General features: G+C 39.4%; 2 protein-coding genes across 2 annotated transcripts; both read right to left on the bottom strand.

Annotated features, from left to right (window-relative positions):
• Window positions 1-145: 145 nt before the first annotated feature.
• On the bottom strand, window positions 146-18,416 carry LOC146460611 (vigilin-like). Its single transcript, XM_085088060.1, has 19 exons — window positions 18,214-18,416; window positions 17,728-18,051; window positions 15,070-15,291; window positions 11,642-11,842; window positions 11,136-11,445; window positions 10,475-10,686; window positions 10,062-10,166; window positions 9,794-9,872; window positions 9,354-9,493; window positions 8,887-9,105; window positions 8,253-8,339; window positions 7,691-7,822; window positions 6,992-7,210; window positions 6,336-6,557; window positions 4,171-4,671; window positions 3,747-3,986; window positions 2,680-2,907; window positions 2,068-2,280; window positions 146-1,113 (listed from the first exon to the last, which is right to left on the bottom strand). Exons 2-19 carry the CDS (start codon window positions 18,004-18,006, stop codon window positions 832-834), a joined length of 3,891 nt encoding a protein of 1,296 aa, XP_084944186.1. The 5' UTR covers window positions 18,007-18,051; window positions 18,214-18,416; the 3' UTR covers window positions 146-831.
• Window positions 18,417-18,558: 142 nt separating this feature from the next.
• On the bottom strand, window positions 18,559-21,635 carry LOC146460610 (serine/threonine-protein kinase mos-like). The gene has a single exon (XM_085088092.1). The coding sequence runs from the start codon at window positions 20,589-20,591 to the stop codon at window positions 19,737-19,739; it is 855 nt and encodes a 284-aa protein (XP_084944218.1). The 5' UTR covers window positions 20,592-21,635; the 3' UTR covers window positions 18,559-19,736.
• Between the last annotated feature and the right edge of the window lie 110 nt (window positions 21,636-21,745).

The raw sequence follows: 21,745 nt of genomic DNA, 5'->3' as shown, positions 1-21,745 counted from the left end.
CTCTCCCCTTCCTCCTCGCGTTTGATTTCTTCTTTTCCTCCCCCTGAACTCGACTTATAAGAAAGTCCATGGTCTGTATAAACCCTATTAAGTTTTAAAAAGTGCATTTCCTTCGTAAATATTAGCATAAAAACAAGCGTTGAACTTTCTGTTTAAACAGTTTATTCGACCTACCAAAGCCATCATAGATAGTGGCGGCCATGCAAAATAGTTTCTGCCTTTTGTTAACTTATTGTCTTCATTTTCTAAAAAGGACAGATAAACAATCTTCAGGCACTGGCTCTATTACATTTTCATCTAATTTTTTTTTTTATTCTGTATTTTTATTTTTGGGAAGGGGTTGGGAATATAAAGAATATCAAATATTACGATAGATTTTTCTTTTCTTTTTTTTTTCTTTATGGTCCTTGTTAAGAATCTTTGGTACGATAGTGGAAAGTGTGGTCGTTGAAATCAGATGAAAATAATTTAATTCAACCGGAAAAGCTACACCGCAATCAAAAAGAACATTTAAAGGTTTCAGTAAGAGAATAAAACCCAAAATTACCCGTTAACTGCCCAATGAAAAGCAAAACAACTCCTGCGTGACCACAAATTAAACTAGATCAAAACACAACCTGAGCTGGTCACACAACAAGACTTATTATCACACAGCCTTGCCTGAAGTCACACAACGAGACTAACCCCAGAGAAAACAATCATTTGTTACACTACTGTTCGTGGATACTGGAAATCTCACGATACACGACTACTAAAAATGCTCTATTCTCTAAAATCGTTTTTTCATCTGCATGTCTGTGACCTTAGGGGGAAACGCCATGCTGTGGAACATTAGCGGCGAGTAGGCCCCCAGGCAGTGGGGCGTGGCACAGCAGTGGAACTGCCTATGCAGGGGAAGTCTGCAATGTTGCTTGTGTCTGGTGGAAGTGGCTTGTCTTGGGTATTGGACTGCGGCTGCGTCTGTTTCTGTTGCCTGCCCCCACCTGATTTCTGGACGTTGTCCCAAGGTGCATCTCGGACCACGAAGCCAATCTGGTTGCTCTGCTTGCTGGGCGGGTTCATGTAATGAGTCACTAAATCGTGTTGTTCTATCTCCTCGCGCACATCTTGCATCTGCGAAGGACCACAAAAAACATGTTAGCTTCTGAAGTCAGCCTCCTGTAAGTAACCACCCCAAATTGCTAAGTGTGATCCCTAAGACAGGTGGGCGCTAAAAAGCAGTCTCCAATATAGCGTGACAAAGCCATTTGATATCAGGAAAACATTAAGAATTGAGAATCAAGGCTGCATTAGGGGCTGTAACCCGTAACACTTGTTTAATTTGAGAGTGCTTGATTGAACCTAATTTTGGCATAAATTACTAATGACAAATCAACAACAAGTGCACAAATCAAAGGAACAGGTTACAGCCACGAGAATAAAGTAAATGGGCACCAAATGTCTTGACGTTTAAACAAATTCTCCCAACTTGTACCACAGCAGTAAGGAGAACAGCTACACAGCTCAATGCTGTTAAATCAGAATTATAATGTCATCAACACTGGACACCTTCTGTTAACAACTCTCAACAAAGTTTGGATTTCAAAAAGCTGTCTAGTATTTTCATGACTAGAAACAGCCACTTTTAATAACTTCATGATGATGAGCTATTGAACCACCATTTGACAACACTTACAGAAAACCAACCCATTGCCTTGACTAGGATGCCCAAAGGCTATCATTGAATTCTGGTTGTAATACATGCAACTCGACAAAGAGTGTTTTATTTGATTTCCAAACACCGAGAATCGAGTATTTTAAACCAATCTGGCAGTGTCTGGAAATCGGATGAAACATTTTTCTTCGAGTGTTTGAAACAGCTTCTCAAAATTTGAACAATTCTTGGAGAAATTCAAAGCAAAAGTTTACTAAATTTTTATGATAATTAAGAGCACATTTCCAAACGTTCTTCAAGATAGTCGGTGATTTCCTTTCTTTTTTCTTAATGAACTATCAAATGAGTCTGAAGGAGACAGTTGAAGTAGTCAATTGTGTCCATACTAAGACAAACTGTGTTGTGGCACTTACATATTCTTCTTCCAGCAACAGCAGCTGGTCTTTAGCTTCTTCAACATTCTCATCAAGCCCAGAAATGACGACAGGATCTGCAGTGTTCAGTGATGGGAACCGGATGTCCACCTTGTAGGTTTCCATGAATTTGCGGATGGCACGCCCCTTAGTGCCGATCAAGCGGCGGTGCACACGAGGGTCAATTGGCACCTCCACACTAACTTGGTTCTCCTGTGTAAACAAAAAAAACGCTGATATTATAATGGTACAGCCTTGGACTGAATGTTTTCCTTCCAATCAAGGATGGTCAAGAGAGACAAAAATGCAAGCACCCATGAAAATAAAATACTGCACACAAAAGCTTCTTCCCACCCGTGCAATGCATTTTCGTGCAAGACAATTTTTACACGCCATATTTTTTTTTGGTTCTTAAAACTGACTGAGGACTAAAGCAGTCTGGCGCAGCCCTGACCTACCTAATAAACCTGGACAAAAAGGCCTTTCCATAGAGACAAAACGCAGCTCTTTGCATGTACAATACAATGGGTTGATAAAGAATTCCATTTAATGTTGAACTACCAGATTTGTCTCAATAGCTAATCGAAAAACACTGAAACCAAGTACACTTACCAGATCTTTGACTATCTTCAAGATGGCCACCTTTCCTGCTTCACAGTTGTGTTCGTAACCTGTCAGGATTATCCTGTCAGCTTCTGAGTCAGTGGCATCAACTGGGGGGAACTGGATTTGCACTCCATGATCAGTGCGGATTTTCTGAATGACTTGTCCTTTGCGGCCAATGATCTTGGGGTGGTAGGAGCTAGGAATGCTGACCTCCATTTTGAAATTGCGCAGTTGCTGTGGCAAAAGAAAAAAAACAGATAAGTAGCTGTAAGATGCCATTTCAATAACCGCACTAAACCAAAATGAGAAGCCCTACAGACCGATGCTGATCTAACTACGCTAACAAAGTGCCTGTCTTAAAAATAACGCCAAATGGAAATATAAATTTGCATAATTGAAAAAGAGGGATCTATTCAGAAAACAATACTTGTTATGAGAATGATGTATTATTCTCAAACTCATTAATAAACAAAGCAAATCACTACCGTGAGGGAGGTTTAGAAATGTGATCTTAATTATCATAAAATTTTGTGAACTTTTGCTTCGAATTTCTCCAAGAATTATCAATAGTTTGAGAAGGTATATCAAACACTCGAAAGAAGGTTTCCTTTTATTTCCAAACACATTGAAGTTGGTTAAAAATCTCAGCTGAGCCTCGTTTTTCCAACCTACTACTCCACGTTTGGAAATTGGAGGAAACACTCTTCCTCATGTTTGATATATTACTTCAGTAATGAAACAGGCAAACTCAGAAAAAGAAATTCCGAGTGCTCCTATCAGGAGTCGAACCTAAACCTTCTGATTACGATTACTTGTTATGGCTGAACTGCTAAAAATTTGGTCATACATTGTAAAGACCTGGCAAGCGATAATAAAACACTATGGTTGGCTATATCCTTGAAATACCAACTTCGCACAGTTCATATCCATCCATCTCACTTCATCTACCAGCTTTGACGAGATGTTGAAGCAGTGAATTTGTGACAAAGACGGTGAGGAGCTTTCCCTTTTACAATGCGAACCCTGTTTGATGACCTTAAATGAAAGGGCCTCAGAGAAAATAAGAAACCTACCCGGTCCTCATTCTCTGCCTCAATCTCAGCCACCTTTTGTTGAAGAGCCTGAATTGCCCTGTTGACCTTGGTGCGAGTACCCAAAATGGTAACCTGGTCAGATTCATCCCTAGAGGGAGGTATGGTGATGTTAACATCACACTCATCCATCATGTGACGGACATTTGCTCCCTTGGCACCAATAATGAAGCGATGATAGTCAAATGGAATGGTGATGACCTCTGTGATAGGAACAAGTTCCTGAAAACAAAAAGATAACAAAGTGTGACATACTTGTTATGTCAGAGTGTGCCGTTTCCAATTGTTTTGCAACTTGCGTTAATTTCATCACTTTGATGGGCTACTGAAGACTCACAGAAATTGAATGCAAAACCTTCCTTACAAAAAATAAGTTCAAATTAAATGGAACTAATACTGCCCGTACCATTAAGGCTTGCTTAGCTGCCTCTGCATTGTCTTTTGAACCAACTATGGTGATGGTATCGCACTTGCGAGGACTTGCAGGAGGGGAACCAGGCTCGTCACCAGTCTCTTCCACAGGGCATGAGCTGCCGTTCACCATTCCCTGTCCTCTGTTCTCACGATCAGGAAACTTGATTTGAACATTATGCTCAGATGTCACCTTCTGCACGTTAGCTCCCTTCGCTCCCATGATGTTACGATGGTATTTCTGAGGAATAACACACTCAATGGAGACCATTGATTCAAGCTCTTCCACAATCTCCAGAATCCTCTTCTTGGCACCCTCAATACAATCTTTTGCACCCTTGAGGACGACACGGTCAGAATTGACTCCATTTCTAGGGAAGCTGACAACAACTCCTCCAAAATCTTCAGCGATGTCACGTAGCTTTTCACCTCGCTTGGCAACAAAGTACTTGTGGTGCTTGGGGTCGACATGGACTTCACCCTCCACGATATTGTCCTAAGCAGGGCCAAAAGTATTAACAATATAAGTGCCACTGAACAAGAGTACCAGACTGAAATCCACTTGTCTCCACAACATAAATTATTAGGGAGCTTAAGCAACGACGACGGCAATGGCAACGAAAACATCACCTGAAAATATATCTTTATTTCATTTGTGCTACTTCGCGATCATTTCAACTCGCTCAACTTTTACAAAAATGGCAAACTTTCCAGGAACCAAACTGGTAGGAGTGGCGTGCAAGTTAAGAAAGAAAATGAAAAATTCAGTGTTGTGCATTCACATTCTCCACAAAATTTTCCTGTTATTATAAATCTATCACAACGCTTCACAGCTCGAGCTGAGTGCAAAGCTTCGCCGCCATATTTTTTGAACGAAAAATGCTGCAAGGTTGTGGCCTGGTGCGAACAACATGGCAATCCGTTGATCGTCTTGCCAGAACGCGAAAGGAAAGATCGTTTACGGTTTTGAACATAGAGCAAAGAACCAACTGGCAGTTTTTCAATTGGGTACATTTCTTCTCCAAAAGGTAGAGACAAGAGAAGGTATAATGTTGACTTAAAACATTTAGCAGTCTTATGAAACTGCGTATATAGCCAGCATTCGATCATACATTCATCGTCTTTTTTCAGTGGTAGGTGTATAAATCACAATGCGTTAATGAAGCCATCGGTATCGAGCGAATGAACAACTTCGATATGGGCAGCTCTAGTGACTAGACAGGAAAACAGGTACCCAAACGCAAACGCGTTCTCTTCGTTCTGATTCTTAAAAGAAAAATTGGCGACCAGAATTTTCCATCTGACAACCAAACATTTTGGTTTGTGTTTCGCTGCGAAGGAAAAATTTTATTGACACTTTTTTTTCCGCTTTTTGGCGACCACATTTTTCCATATGGCGACTGAAAAAAAATTTCAGTCGCCACTTGGCGCCTGCCTAAAAAAGTTAATTTTGGACCCTGGGTATAAAGCTATGAATTTTTCTTAACATTGCAAAATTGAATATTTCAAGAATAACAATTGTTTCCCAAGTATTTTGAATCTTTTTTTCAGTTAATGTCTTTTTCGGAACGATTTCCAGAGAAATGTCCAACATTCCATTCACACGTCAGACATTACAAAGAGAACTTCAAATGTTCATTTCATTCTTGGAAATACTGTTAATGCGTGACCTGGGTTGACTGTAAGCCCCAACAGTGATCACCATCTAATTTCTCCTTACAATATCACACTTAATCAAACATACAGGTTATGAGAATAAAGAAAATGATCACCAAAGATGAAACATTTCCTTTACAAGTTCTAATACCATGTTTCAGAGAAGGAAATGAGGGGAACATGCTAGTCAACATTGGAGCCTGCAAATGAAGTTACGTACAAATCTTGACTAACTACAACCCTCACTAATTAAATTTAAATAGGCAGGCTACACGTGCAATGAAACAAAGTTGAATAAATGCTGATTGAAACTGTTTCTTAGCTTGGGAACACAATTCATGCTGGAGTACCCAACCATTCAAGAAAAAGAAAACATTGTTGCTTCAACTGTTGTCTCACTAGGCCACAACAATCATTACAGAAAATGGAAGAAAAACGGTGAAAAAATTAGCATTGCCAGCTTTCCTTCTTGAAAATAGAAGAATAAAAAAACTCTTTCCATACCAGGTCTTTAATGGCTTTCAGAAGTTCTTGCTTGGCAGCCTCAACTCCTTCCTTCTTTCCAATGATGGTAATCAGTTCCTTGTCATCATCATTTGGAGTTGGAAACACAATCCTTGCTCCAGTATTCTCACGAACTTTTCTGATGTTAGCTCCACCTCTGCCAATCAGGAAACGGTGATGCTGTGGTTTGGCACGAATCTCAGTAGTATAACTGTTAGCTTCCTGTGGCATAAAAGACAAATTACAATGTCACTGCTGGTCATGAAATTCTTACACTTATTACCTATGGAATAAAATTTACATCATAGGTGTTGAGAGTTTACATCACATAGTTTAGGGCTTTCCTCTTGGGAACTTCACCTAGCAAGTTAAGCAAGTTTTCTAGGCTACAACACTGTATCACAAAATTACCCAATCAGTGTGCAGTGTTCATGACAAAATACAAGAAGATTGAGGCAAATTACTATTACTTTATACTGAAGACGTGATTCAAATTTTCAAGGCCCATGATCAAATCCTCAAGTCGCACAAGAAAGCAATGAGACACGGTTTTGTGTGAAGTAGAATGTTAAGTCAAGTTTAACTTTAAAGTTACTCAGACTTAGCAGTATTGAGAAATTTTACAACTTATTTGTCATAGGAACAAAATGCCTAACCTTCTCATTCATAAGCTCCAGAAGTTGCTTCTTGGCCTTTTCAACGTCATCCTTGGGTCCACGAATGAGAACCTTGTCGCTGTTACTGCCTTCTGGTGGGAACTTGATACTGACCCCGCCGCATTCATCCATGATGGAGCGGATGAGTCTGCCCTTGGCTCCGATCACGGCATTGTGATGTTTATGTGGAATATTTATCTCCATCTGAGTCACATTGGCCTGCAATATAAAGCAGCTGTTGTTACCAAGGCTGGTTCTCTTAATCAATTTTGCAGTACACCAACAAACATGACTATGTCTACATCAATAAGTTTCTTGGCAAATCCCATGTTTTCTGGCTGTTATGTTGTGGTCTCATTCACTCAGAAGCCTTTCAGAGAATCACCCCAAGCAGACCACATGCTGACACTGAGTGTGGTAACGGCCAGGGTTTATTAAGTCCTCTGTGGTTCTTTTGATGGGACTGCCATTTCTACATGGTTATGTGGGTTAGGATAAGCTATAACAACTTGAAGATGTCAAAGCAAAAGCAGCACCTTCTCCTTAATATCCTAAGATGCAGAGTGTTGGTCTGGCTGGAATTCGCACCGACGACCTGCCACGCAGCAGTCTGGTGCTCTACCAACTGAACTGGGTGGTGGCATGACACTGTATAATGCAGTGCACCCACCCACCAAAACAAGTTACCAACAGTCTTACCAATTCATTTTGTATAGCGATAATGCGATCTCGAGCTGCTTCCACTTGCGCTTTATGTCCAGTGATGACAATCACGTCACTGTCACTTCCTTCTGACGGTAACTCAATCTTGGTATCAGTTTCCTCTCGAATCTGGAATTAAGAATAGGAGTTCACTCATGTGAAATCAGAATTGCCATTATAAACAGAGGTAAACACACTTGCAAGTCATGAAATTTCAAGATTTCAATGGCAAACTTCATCCTAAAGATTTTGAATTTTTTTAAAAGCCCCAACACCAAGGTAGACTTCAATGGACGCCACCTCCAAGATACAAACTCTACAGTTCTCATTCTTTCCTACACAACAAGACTGCAAAAGCCATGACCAAGTTAAATTCATCACTTCCTGTTTTTTGTTCAGTGAAACTAGCTTATTACTTGAAGCAAATACATGACTGAAATTGCAGGGTAATCTTACACCTACTGAGCAGTCTCTAAGACATCATTCTAGTTGAATTACTGGGGGTGGGTGGGGAGATATGAAACAACAAACTCCTGGAATGCAGGACAGCATTTGTTACCTTTTTGATGGTAATGCCTCCTCTGCCAATGACATTCTTGTGGAACTGCTTGAAGATAGGAACTTCCACACGGAAATTGGCAGCAATCTGAACAGTAACAAGTAGAGTACTCATGCAAATTAATTTTTAACAACTCTGTAGCTATCAACATATGGAAGGACGGGGGGGGGGAGTCTGAAATGTGCTGGTTCCAGACCTAGCCTTTGCTATTTTGATGTTTCTTTAGACTTGCCTTTTTTCACCCTCTTGTATAAATGGGTTCAAGCAACATTGCTGCTGGGGGTAACCTTGATCCCATCCATGGGGGAGAGCCGATACTCCTAGTTGATTCAATCTCTGACTTTGTGGGTCACCTGTGGCTCCAGTGTGACGTATCTAGCAGCTGACACAGTGAACATGGGAGGTGGTTAACAGAAGGGTGGGGGGGGGGGGGGTTACTTAAGGCAAGATTTTGAAACATGTATTTTCAGAGAGAAGCAATTATTCACAAGACAGCAATTAATTAATGATATTCAGTAGTTAAAACTTTAATGTGCTTTTAAGTTCTACATTCTTTACTCAATGGGAGTTTTGTCCAGGTTTGAAATTGCGAATGAAAGGATCAACAAATTATCACCAAGAAAACCTAACTTACCAGTTCAGCATTCAACTTCTTGAGTAGAGTGTAGACACTGTCCACATCTTCTCGGGGTCCACGTAAATTCACAATGTCACTCTTCTTTCCAGCATCAGGGAAGGAAATCTGTACTTCAGGATATTTGTCACGAGTCTCACGGATCTTTTCTCCCTTGGTTCCAATGATTGCACGATGAAATCGTTGTTCAATAATCACATCTTTAGTCTTTTCATTTTCCTGCAAGAACAATAAACTTATTTCAAGACACTGTACGTTACTGAAAGGCACAGTAAAAACCCTGCTATGATGAAAGTTAATGAAAACACTGGTAAAACTTGCCTTTTAAGTCATCTAGACAACCTAATATGAACATAATTCCTTTAACTTCTCATTACTAAGTCTAGAGTCTGATTTTCTCAAGGTAAATTACACAGCACTGGTAACATGTGAGAAGAAATTTTGAGGCAAAAGCTTGATCTACTCACCAGTTTCTTCACCATCTGTAGAATTTCTTCTTTGGCCAATGCCACACCTTTTGGGGATCCTTCAATTCTCAGGATGTTGCTGTGTTCGTTGTTGGATGGGATTAGAATGGACGTTCCAGTTTCAGTCTTGATGCGGTTCACTAAAAAGAAAAGAGCTTCTTTATCTCTCAGTTCAAAAGGATTCAACATCTACATTCTACTGGGGAGTTCACCCTATCAATAAGTAAACCAGTAATAGCAATAAAGAGCTGCTGGTAACAATGCATGGTTGGATAAATAGGTTTTTTCAGAAAAGAAAATACAAATACGAGTGTCTTATTTGGATGGAAAAAGTGTTTGTAATAAGAACATTGTTGTATTACTGGTGAGTTTTAGTTCATGGGGTGATCACAAAGTGCAGTTCCACAGAAAAATGTTTGATATACTGCAAAGAAACCTACCATTGGCTCCATTCTTGCCAATGATGTGCGGGTGATATTTGTGGTCCACAGTGATTTCTGCATAGTCCATTGAAGCTTTCTGCAAAATAAAAACAACAATCAATCAATCCATACAATCCCTTGCACCACATTAGATGCTTTGGGCAAAACTGATCCTAAATAAATAAATTTATTAATTTAACAGGAGAAGCTAAATGGCAACAACAGTGATATAAAAGAGAGAAAGAAGAACACATTACAAAGGACATGGCTTGTCTTATCAACTGACCAATTCCCTGATGAATGTCTCCAGAGATTCTTGTGCCTTTTCCACCTCCTGAGGGGGTCCCTCAAGGGAAACACTGTCCTTCTCATCACTGAATTCCACATGAACCTGCATTAAAATACAACTGTATTGTCACTGTCTTGTAAAGACATAACAAACATCGCATATATCTGTTAATGGCTCATAAACATACATGCCAGGCTGCAAAGATTGTACATAACACATCACATAATTTTTATGCTGAAAATTGATGCCTAAGTCAGAAATGCAACCGGTATCCATGGAAATGTTGCCTGGTGCAATCTAACAAAACAAGACAAGGAAGCTATAAACTATGCTATAATCAGCCTTTTTGAAGGAAGAGTAATCCCCCAAAAAGTTGCTTAGACACACTTTCGATTGCAAGCCCGCCTTACCTTGGGTAAATCTTGGGTTATTTTCCGTATGTTCTGTCCTTTTCTGCCAATGATGAACCTGTGAAGCCAGCGGGGAGCATCCACCTCAGCAGAAACAACACTGCTGGCTTTCTCGTAAACCTGTGTCAAAGCTCTTCCAAGCTTGTCTGGCTCGCCACGCAGGGTGATGGTTTCAAGGTCACTGTCCAGAGGCGGCATCTCCACAGAAACACCTGAAAATGAACAAGACACCTGATGATGATGGGTTTTTTTTTTAGGATTTCATCTACAACCTCAAACGTTGTAACTTATGGCCCACAGAGCAGACCCACCACAGGAAGTACTGCTTAAAAACTTTCAGTTTGAATGATCACTACAGCTATGAAAATTGACAATTTTTCAAACAAGATTTTTGGGCCTCAAGTTAATGTTTAGACCTTAAAGTACAAAGTAGTTCCCTCAAAAGGCCACCCAAAAGTGCATAAAATACTTCTGCCATTACTCAAACAATATTTAGCTATTTAAGCACACTAATTTGGATTTTGTTTCCCAACACAGCAGACATTAGAAAAATATTTCAAGTGTTCATGTTTTGAGGCTTTCATCCAAAGATACATGTACAAGCAATAATGATTGAATTCCGCAGAGGAAATGGTTAGAGTTTGTTTACTTATATTCTTACCTGTCAGAGTCAGTATCTCCTTCAGTGTTTCACCTCGGGGGCCGATCACATACTTGTGCTGCGACTTCTTCACCTCAATGGACACAGTGGTTGTCTTGCGTTTCTTCTCGTCATAGATTGCCATAACTGTTTCCTTTGCCTTAGCCACTCCCTCTTTCTCTCCAGCAATGGTGATCTCATCTTTCTGCGCTGAGGGCGGAGGGATGTTGATACGAGCCCCTGTCTGCTCTGTTATCTTTGACGCATTGGCTCCAGCAATAAAGGGGTGGTACACATGTTCAATCTTCAGTCGTTCAAATGCCAGTTTAGCCTGCAAAACAAGACGCTTGGTGAGCATTTACTTGGGCTATTTTGGAACTGGGGAATTGCCCTTGCAGTGTACACAAAAACTACCCTTTGCATGAAATTTCACTGTATGGAGATACCCATCAGCAGAAATTCACGTGTTGATATCCAAACTTTAATGATCAACAGCACAGTAAAATGTACCAAAGCACAGAATGTACCTGTTCATCCGAAATGATCTGGATCTCATGCCTCGCACTGTCCACACCCTCCTTGGTGCCCACAATTCTGATGAGGTCTGATCCATCCCTTGGCATGGTGATCTTTGTAGCAGTCTGCAACTCCAACTGCTGCAAAGTCTTGCCTCCTTTGCCCAGGATGAATTTGTGATGTTCTCGTGGGATGCTGATCTCAACATTGGCCTATTCAAAATATTGCAATACAATGTCAAAGAGTGCACAATGATTTTCCTTTAAAAGGTCACTTAACTGAGTACCCTGCAATTCTTAGAAACCATCACTACACAGTATGACTTGCAATGTTAAACCTTGCATCAGACCATTTTTGATTCTAGTCTTGTAAAATACCAATAAAAGGAACTTTTCAATGCTTTACTGTACACTGTAGTATTACTGTACATATTGAAATGAATTTGATTTGTGACCTCTCACACGAAAACATACAGCAACGGCTTTCTGTTTTCGAACGGAAATCCATTCACAAGCCGTTTCTCATCCGTTCAGAAAAAATTTGCCTCTGTTCGAACGGCTTGGGCGATCTGTTCAAAAAGGAAGTCACTCCTTTCGAACGGCTGTGTCATCTGTTCACAAAAATTGCCCACCCGTTTGAACAGCTAGTGCACCTGTTCAGAAAAATTTGCATTCGTTTGAGTGGTTTCGTTATCCGTACACAAAAATAATCCATCCATTCGAACGGGCTTGTGCCATTCATTCAGAAAAATTGTCTATCCGTTCAAACGGATAGACAACTCCAAGTGATTGATACGGACTGGCTGTTGTAATCATGTTGCGTTACCTGTGACGACTGTTTAGAACTCTATGCAAATTTTGGCCAGTTTTCGCAGAGCATCTCAGAGTCATGCTTGAATGAACAACAACAATGTATCCTTGCAGTTTCTTTGATTTAAACTGTTTGAAAGTCTAAAAAAGTCAGTGTGGGATAGCATTGTGATAACAAGTTAAGCTGCTAGAAGTAGAAGGAAAAAAACTTGAATAGCAGTATTAAAGAGTATGTATTTTAATTTTAGTAAACAATGGACTGGGTGGCATGGTTTCGGCAAACAACCACGACTGTTGGGCGACGTGTTGACGAGTAATCTTTGCATTTGGTGGTATTAAAGATTTTTTTGCTGTAAAGGTGAGCATTTAGCAAGCGGTTTGCGGTTTTACTGAGACATGAGCCGTTCTACTGTTAATGGTTATCCGCTAGTTCCATTCGCAGCCAGTCATGACAATCTCTTCTCCACTGCATGTTCATCCGCTGGAAATTTTACACGAGCTGTTCAAGACCATCTGTTTGAAATTTTACTCGTGCCGTTCAGGTCTACTGTTCAATTTTTTTAGCTGTTCAGCCGTGATTACCATCCATTCGAAATTCATGAGCCGCTCAGCTGTTCAGGACCATCCGTTCAAAATTTTTCTCATGCCGTTCAGCTGTTCAGGTCTACTGTTTGAAAATTTTTTTAGCCGTTCAGCCTTGATTACCATCAGTTCGAAATTTTTCCCTAGCCGTTTAGCCGTCATACCAATCTGTTCAGAATAAATCATCAGCCGTTTGGTTTCATCCGTTTTAAATGGCTTTGTGAGCCATTTCTTACCCGTTCGACAGCCGCGTGTTTCACCCATTTAACAGATAGCCGTTAGTGTACGTTTTCGCGTGAGAGGTCACATTTATTATGACATTTTAAAGCTTAATAAAAAACAAGTAAATGAAAAAGATTTTGATCAGCACTGCTAAAGCTCCTTTTCAAACATTTTTTTTTATTCCAGTTATAAGCCCCCCCTTGGGTATAAGCCCTCCATTTACGAAGTTGTATAAGCCCAGGGCTTATAAGCAGCAGGTTATGGTATTGTGTATATAAGATGTCTCCAAGAGCATTGTTCTGGATAGAAATGTACATATATTCCAACTCTGAAGGTTTGCTCTCTGTATTTGTGTGCAACAAAGTCTACTTTGGTGGCACGTCTATCAATGGATACTTACACAAATCTCATTTGTTTCGTCTTACTACAATGGTTTTAAGTACAAGACTTGGATTTATATAAAGGTTGCACTGTCTAGAAAGCAATGCTCAAGTGTTACTATCAAAATAAATGTAAACAAAGTAATGTTGAGACAAAATTGTGGAGATGGTTTTGATTAAAAGTAAATGGGATATTTTATTATTTCTTTATCCTAGGGCTTTAATCCGTGGGAACCTAGAGCTGATTTCTAGAAAAGCCTGATAATTTTCTAGCTTCCAGAAGTATTCTTGAAATAATTGGTGTTAATATTTAATTCAGATTTTCTAATATGTTGTGTAAAATTATAGAGATCTTAAAATTTAGCTTTCAGATTCATTTAAATGTAACAGTGAATCTCTGATAAGGACCACTATCCACTATGCTGTTATAGTCCTGGAGCACTGGGAATGAGCATGGGATTCTTAGTGTATCCTCACATGGAAACATGCTGTAATATTTAGAATCCCAACTAGTTTGGAGTTGATGGATGTAACAAATAGATTCCATTTTGCCGTGCGTTTGTACTCTGATAACGCACAGACATCAAACATGGTGAGAACGAAGAAGTACGGGCAAGTAGCGTGACCGATGTTCTTACCACGTTTTGATGTCCTTTGTGCTTTATCAGAGTACAGACCAACGGCAAAATGGAATCTATTTGTTTTATACAATAACTAAGACAATTCAACACATTTCTTGAGGGAAAAACGCTTTGCCTGAGCTGAGTCGAAAACTTTCCAGCAAACTCAGTTTTAGACTACTGAACACATGCAATTGTGATCCTCCAGACTAGAGTATAATCCGAAAGAATTTCACTAACAATATTTTGAAAACCAACCTTTATTCCAGAGGGAAATCCTGACCCCAAAATATTACAGCATGTAAGTCGCTTCCCTGCGATTTGTAATCGATTACTCGTCATTACCGGATTTCTATCGCCGACATATATTTGCTTCCTTTTCACATCACAACAAAGTTCTAGCTTTTTTTATCCTGGTTGAGGTCACTCTCAATGGTCATTGTCCAATTTTTTATCGGGCAGTTTGCCTTTCCTGCGAAAATTTGCCTACGTTTGTCCACTACTCGCAAAAACAGTTTGCAAAGCTTTGTTGACGTCAATCGTTCGTCTATACTCTAATCACAAACTCCGCTACACCAATCAAAATGCGAGTTTTACGCTGTTCACTGTATAAAATAAGATACGTGTGTAGAATGTTATTTCGAGTTGTTAACTTTTATGATTTCAAGTCAACTTGCTTGGCTTCAGTAGACAGCATAATTTTCTTCATTTTCTTCTTACAGAGAAAAGCTCTGAATAGACTGTTGTTGTTGTTACATGTAGTTGCTACAGTTGTTATTAAAATTATTAAAGCAAACAGGTAAAGATTGCAGTTCAACAAATTTACCTGCGTTTGAAGCTGGGTGAGCACCATGCGCCTGGCTTTGGCAAGTAACTCGGGTTTTCCTGTCACCATGATTGTCAACCCTTGATCTTTTCCAGAACTGATTTCAATTGCTGCTCCAGTCTTTGCCATGATATCACGGCAAATCTCTCTCTGGCGGTCATCTCCGAAAGCATTTTCATTTGGTTTTTTGTAACGGCGTTCTTCCATGGGAACACGAAATACCTGCATCATCAATAGAAAACCCTGGTCAATTGAATCCTGAAGGAGGGGTAAACAGGAAACCAAGGAAAATGGAAAGAATTTGTCAGGAGGTTAAGTTGTAAAAAGACTGCAAGTAGAACACATGCCTAGCACAACACTAGTTGCTAAAACATGAAGTAACTTGGAGTATTACAATACATCCCCACTCCCTGAATGAGATGCTAGTCCATCACATGCAGGAAACCCAGCATGAAGTGACTGGAAATATTACTACTAGAAGAGATGATAGACTCTCACAGGATACCCCGCATGAAGTGACCAAAATACCATGAATCAATTCAAAAAAAAAGCTAAAACAAAAAATGAGATATAAGCTTGAAAGAAAAAAGGCTCATTTTCGTAGTAGTCTTAAGAACTTATGAATAAGATGCCAGAGCTGAGGAAGGTAACAAGAAATTTGAGTAAAATTAAGACAAAGAAGGTTGCCAGTTTGAGTTCAAAACACCTCTTGTAGCCACCTTGTAATGAAACTATTGTCCCATGCCATTATTCCAATAAACAATACATTTGTAGTTTGCTACCTGGGAAACCAGGGCAAACTTGAAGAATGAAAGTGGTGATGTTTATTTTAGATCACTTGATACCTGATCATCTTTTAATTCAATATGTTAATTCCTTTCTTTGGCTATTTCTCTATGTTTTGTGGCTTAGGTCACTTCTCCTTGGATGGCACAAAATTTCATACATGTAAGAACAGTTTAGTTTTTTTTAACGTCAGTATAATACAAAAGCTTAATGCTGAGACCTTGCCACAATAACATGGGATATATGTATGTTTCTAGATATCAGTGGAATCAAAGAGGATTTAACTTGTAGAAATACAACGTAAAGCAGCAGCTCTGCTAAATGCAAAATACAATACTGTCAACATGACACCAATCTTTAATGTACACATAAACTTAATTTGTTTACCCACGGAGGATGAAAGAGCTCTCCACTGAGAAACTCAATGGATAAACTAAATCAAACCCAAACGAGTTCATGCAAAGAAAAAAGCTATAAAATAAAACTTAAAATAATTTTGATTAAAATCTCCCACAAAACCAAAAATCCGTCATGTTGATTTTACATTAAGATGGTGGATAATGACTGAAAGTGTGCCCACTAAAATAAAAGTGACCAAGAAGTGCAGCAGGATTTTTTTTTTCATTTTTCAATCAGCCAAGAATGAAAGTTGAAAAATTTCTCCCTTTTGTACTTTAGACGAAGCACGTGCTTCAGTTACAATAAATATTATAAATTATACTATTATGTAACAAGCAGAACCTCTCCCAATGTATGACTCAAACTCAAATCATCATAACAAATTTTTACAGTATTTTAAAAATTCACATTAAAACTTCACATTAAACAATTTATTTTAGAATAGCAGTATTTTACAGAATATTACGAGACCTTGTTTCCACATGACACGTAGAAACAAGATAAAAATAGACAACTATCTAAACAGAATATGTAAATCGCCCGCATAAACAGTGGCAGTAGGCTATAGATAAAAAACCTTCAAGTCTCTCATTTTGTTAAAAAGACACAATATTTCTAAAACGGTCCTTTTGTAAAGAACATAAGAAAAGAGAGATTGGTATAAGGATATCGATCAACGGACGAGTACGATGGTAAAAATTGTATTGAATTCAGAAAGTGCGACGTAGCTAGATCCAAAATGTAATCTCAATTTATTTATACTTTCGGCAAGGAAAACTGAGATCAGTCACTACAACAGAGTCCGTTTGAAAAGATGCATTACAAAAGAATGTCAACATTTTACCAACTGGAAAATCAAGAAATAAAAACAACATCGTCTAAATTATTGATAGTGCAGATACTTGAAAACTAATTCGCTTTTATAGAGATTTTAAAGGAGAGAGAAAAAAAAAAAAAACACTCGGATTGGGAAACGAAAGGAAAGGTCCTCGATTTTTAAAGTAACACATCATTTGCGATCTTCTTTAGAAAGACATCTTTCTGTGAATAAACATACGATTCTCTGTTTTGTTGCCTGACCGGAAGGGCTTCGTGTGTAAACGTGGCCAAGCTCACACAAACGCAAAAATTCCGATTGTCTACAAGGAGAAAACCGATTCGTTTTACCACCAATACATCAATAACACGTCTAAGTAGGAAACTTATGTTTCTCGTTGTATTTCCTCTCCAAAGAATAAAATATAAACAACTCAATAAAAAACGAGGCGAAAAGACAAAGACATCTTGTATCAATTTTCACGTACGTAGCCAATTTTAAAATTTGAAAGAGGGGTTTTAAAATCAGCGTAAATCAAACTGATAATTTTACTCCTACTACCACCATTATCAACAAATTGATATATATTTTTGAACAGGTATTCTTTACACCTTAACTCTATAGTACTTAAATTTTTTTTTAACTTATAAGCTTACCTGAGTCACTGTTGTCGAACGAATGGGACCAGTAGCGGTACGCCATTTTGATCCAGTGTCGTTCGGAGTAGAATTTTGAACGTGTGCGCTAGGAAGGGGTGGAAAAGCTTCAGCATAAGTTGGCTGATAACCCTCCAGATCTATTCCGTTGTCTTCTTCGTAGTGGTTGTTCAAATCTGTCTGTGGGATGTACCCTCCGTCACTGTATACTGAGTCTTGTAGGATTTCTTGTCCATGGACCTCGCCTGGTGGTGGCGACCCATTTGATATCTTGTCCATATTCTTGAAATCTGGTCCGTTAGCCGGTCAGGATCTACAGTCCCACTAGAATAAAAGACAGAAAAAACAACAGCTATTTATCAACAACCAAACTACAAAGTTTACGACGAAAGAACTCCTCAAAGCGTGTCTCGTGGCCAATCGAATTTTCATTCCTCGAACTAACGAACACACAATATAAACTTGGTTAAGGAAATTCCACCGAACCTGCGAAGCAATGGTGACTGTTTCCGATAAAATCAGTCCCTGGATTAATTCCTGGGTCAGCAAGCCAGAATGGCGGCCACAGGAGTGAAAGAACACTAAAGCTTTTGGCCGAAATGGCTTGGTATAAGAAGCACAACCCAAGTGCTCCGTAAAGAGAATTATTCACGCACGAGAACACGACGAAATCGACAAGGTTCTTTGTCTCACTTCCAAGATGATCACGTCATACTTGAGCCATCCAATGGCAACGTTCGAAATATTGGAGCTCAGGTCTTACCGAGCGGCGAGTGTGGAACGCCTGACGAGAAACTCCTTGTTTACCCATTTATTCAGCTGTGGTGAAACATTTTGAAGTTTTGTTCTCAAGGGTAGTTTTGCCACGTGTTTTATTTCGTTTGATTAAATAATTTCTTTTGCCTCAGGCAGCGTTTAATACCATATCGACCTCTTCGGCTACACAGCAGCAATTAAGGCCAAGGAATGACCTGATTAAGAGGAATAAAATCCTCGTTTCTTCACAGTAACGAAGGGAAACGTTTTGAAAACCAGAAAAAGTGTTAATAAGTTGTCTATTTCATTAGATTCTAGCAGCACAATTAGATGATATACGATTAAGCACGAGCATTGCACGTGCGATCCAGCATTTATATATATATATTAGACGGACCAGTTAAAATGTTATAAATTTCCAACATGCAGTTCAAATTCAATGATCATGAAAGGCGCGAAAATAAAGACCCGTAAGTATTTAACATGGGTAAGGGAATCCTTCTAATCGGGTGTAAGAGATTTCATATTGGATTCACTCTGTATCCTTTTCGTGCTTCATCATCCTTCAATCATAACTTTCAGCTTCCGGTGTTTATCCATCCTGACAAACAACTTCCGGTCTTGAAAGACCGGAAGTAAGACATCGAAGGGCTAAACAATTATTACTAAATTATTCAGAGTAGTAACTGAAGAGTTAAGCCTTTATTCTGGCTTTAAATAGCCTTTGTAGATCTTAACAGTTGATGCTGAAAGAAGTCATTTGTAAGTTTTTTGATAGGATAAAAGTCGTACACGATTTCATGAACGACAAAGAATCAGTGTTCAACAAATGAAAATTGCCGCTTACTTACTTTGATTCTCAATTGGAATATTTCAGTTTCTTACTGTATGATTATAACTTTGTAACTATATATAAATATCTCTAATATCTCACAATTTAAACTAATAAATAAATTATTTGATTCAAAAATACTCTGCTGTGTATCATAAAACTTTAAATAATTCTCTGTTATATATAGACTATATAAATCAATTAATAAATACTATCCTGCAACCTCTATATCTACTAAATTACGTGTGAATTAACTGGGCTCAGTACGGAAATACTAGGGACATATTTCCCTATTTTCCCCATGCAGAACAAATGGCCTGCTGGCAGGCTACATCTCGAGTGTCCTGCACTCAATGATTAGTAAAACTCTACGGCTAAAATAACAGTAAATTAGTCTGAAATCCCAAGCGTCAATGTCAATTCAAGAGAGCAGTCCTTTGATCAAGTTCATAGCCTCCGACATGGTTGGTCGATCTGTTGGGTTACCGGACCATGATGACGTCATCAGTTCCCTGTACCGATTGTCGATGTCATTTCCCTCAGGGATGTCCGGCCGCAGATTACAGGCAACAACTCGAAAAATGACAATCTGATGGTTCTGCAGTTTATATGGTATTTCCCGGGTCCAGAACTGCCACAGACAGATCCCGAAAGAAAACACATCAGCTTTGAAGGTGGGGGTTTCTCCTTTCAGGAGTTCCGGGGCGCGGTATGCAAAGGTTCCCGTGAGGTAAGATCTAGAAGGCGTGTTTGGTCGCTCCTCGATGATCTGACAGCAGCCAAAGTCCGCGAGTTTGCAGCTGCCGTCGTTGCAAACAAGCACATTTGCAGGTTTGAGGTCCAAATGAGCGATTTTATTCTCGTGGACATACTCCAAAGCACTTGCTACTTCGTATGCAAATTTTACGCGCCGTTTAAAATCGATCTTTTCGTCGGCGTCATCGAGAACATGTTGTAGATTTCTTGTGCTCACGAATTCCATAATGATACATGGTTGGTCCTCTATGTTTTGAGCCAGGTTCGCGGCCAACACTCGGACGATGTTGGGGTGTTTGAGCGACAAGACTTCTTGGTGCACTTCGGCCGCAAAGCTCTGCATCGCGGCCTTCTTGTTGCGAGTGTTAGTGTGAAATTTCTTTAGCGCAACTTTGCAGTTGTTGTGGATCGCTTCAAATACGGAGCCAAAACCGCCGGACCCCAGCAGGCGGATGACTTTCACTTCTTTGACGTCGACTGTGGGTAAAATTTCAACTGATTCCTGATTAAGCATTCTCATTTTTCATTCCTTTGCACTTTCGAAAAGCTAACTTCAACTTGCGTTGTTCAAAGCATCCAGAATTCCCGGGTCACAGAATCAGTCTAAAGCATAATTATTAGCGTTTACCCGTGCGATATGGGACATTTCAGAACGCTTAAGCGTGCGCTAAGGGAATTTGTGACTAGTGACAAAAGCCAGAAAACAATATAACTCAACTATTTTCTTGATTGCTAAGTTTTGTGTAAAATACAGATTCCGCAGCTCATGAGATTTATCTTAGGCCTGGTTTTTTTTAGCGACGCAAGCACAATCACACTCCACCCATTCTCAGCTGACTGGGTGCTGGCTGTTTGTAGAGCAGAAAAATAAACTTCCTCTCACTGCATCTTCTCTTTTTCTAATTGACGGATTATATTCCATTTTAAACTCTCTTCCGAGCACCTTATGTTGGACTTCAAGAGCAAAACGCCCAGAACATTCTATACAAAATTCTGAAACACAAATGTAAGAACAAAGATTATGATCCCGTTCACTCTAATCCGGATAATTTTGAAACCGCATCTTTTTATTTGGATTAGTGTGTAAGGGGTCTTATCCGCTCTGGACGGCGTTTCAAACAAATATCCGTTTTCGTTGGTCGAAAGCACCATTTTAGTGTAGACGGAAGGCCAAAAACAGTGAGAAAAAAGATGGGTTTTCCAATTTATCTGGATTAGTATGAACGGGACCTAGAACATTTTGATCCTTACATCTGCGTATGAATTCTTGCCTATGCACGTTTGCTCACATTACTAGCGACATTTGCGGTACAACTATAGTTGACGTCATCCTCAGAGGCCAAGGGATAGGTGTAAGGAACATGGGGAAGATTCGACAGTGGCAAAAGAATGTTGATCAGCAATGCTGGATTTCACTGCAACTGCCACTAATTACAATAAGCATGTTTTCCTAAGAGCCATCATCCAATCAGAAATCGAAGACACTCCTCAGCTGGTGTCCTCGAGGCAATCTTCCAATTCTGATTGGATAGTAGCTTGGGAAAGTCTGTCAATCAAAAAGAAGTAGTAGAGTAACGCACCCTCAATCTAACCAACTGAAGGCGAATGACATCGCTGGCAAAAAAATTAAATTAAAGAATTAAAAATGAATAAATACTTCATAAGTAAAAAGCC

The sequence above is a fragment of the Pavona decussata genome, unplaced genomic scaffold (assembly GCF_977016875.1).
Source record: "Pavona decussata unplaced genomic scaffold, jaPavDecu1.1 SCAFFOLD_210, whole genome shotgun sequence".
Lineage (NCBI taxonomy): Eukaryota > Metazoa > Cnidaria > Anthozoa > Scleractinia > Agariciidae > Pavona > Pavona decussata.
Note: the sequence above shows the minus strand (reverse complement) of the source record. Positions and strands in the feature narration are given on the sequence as shown.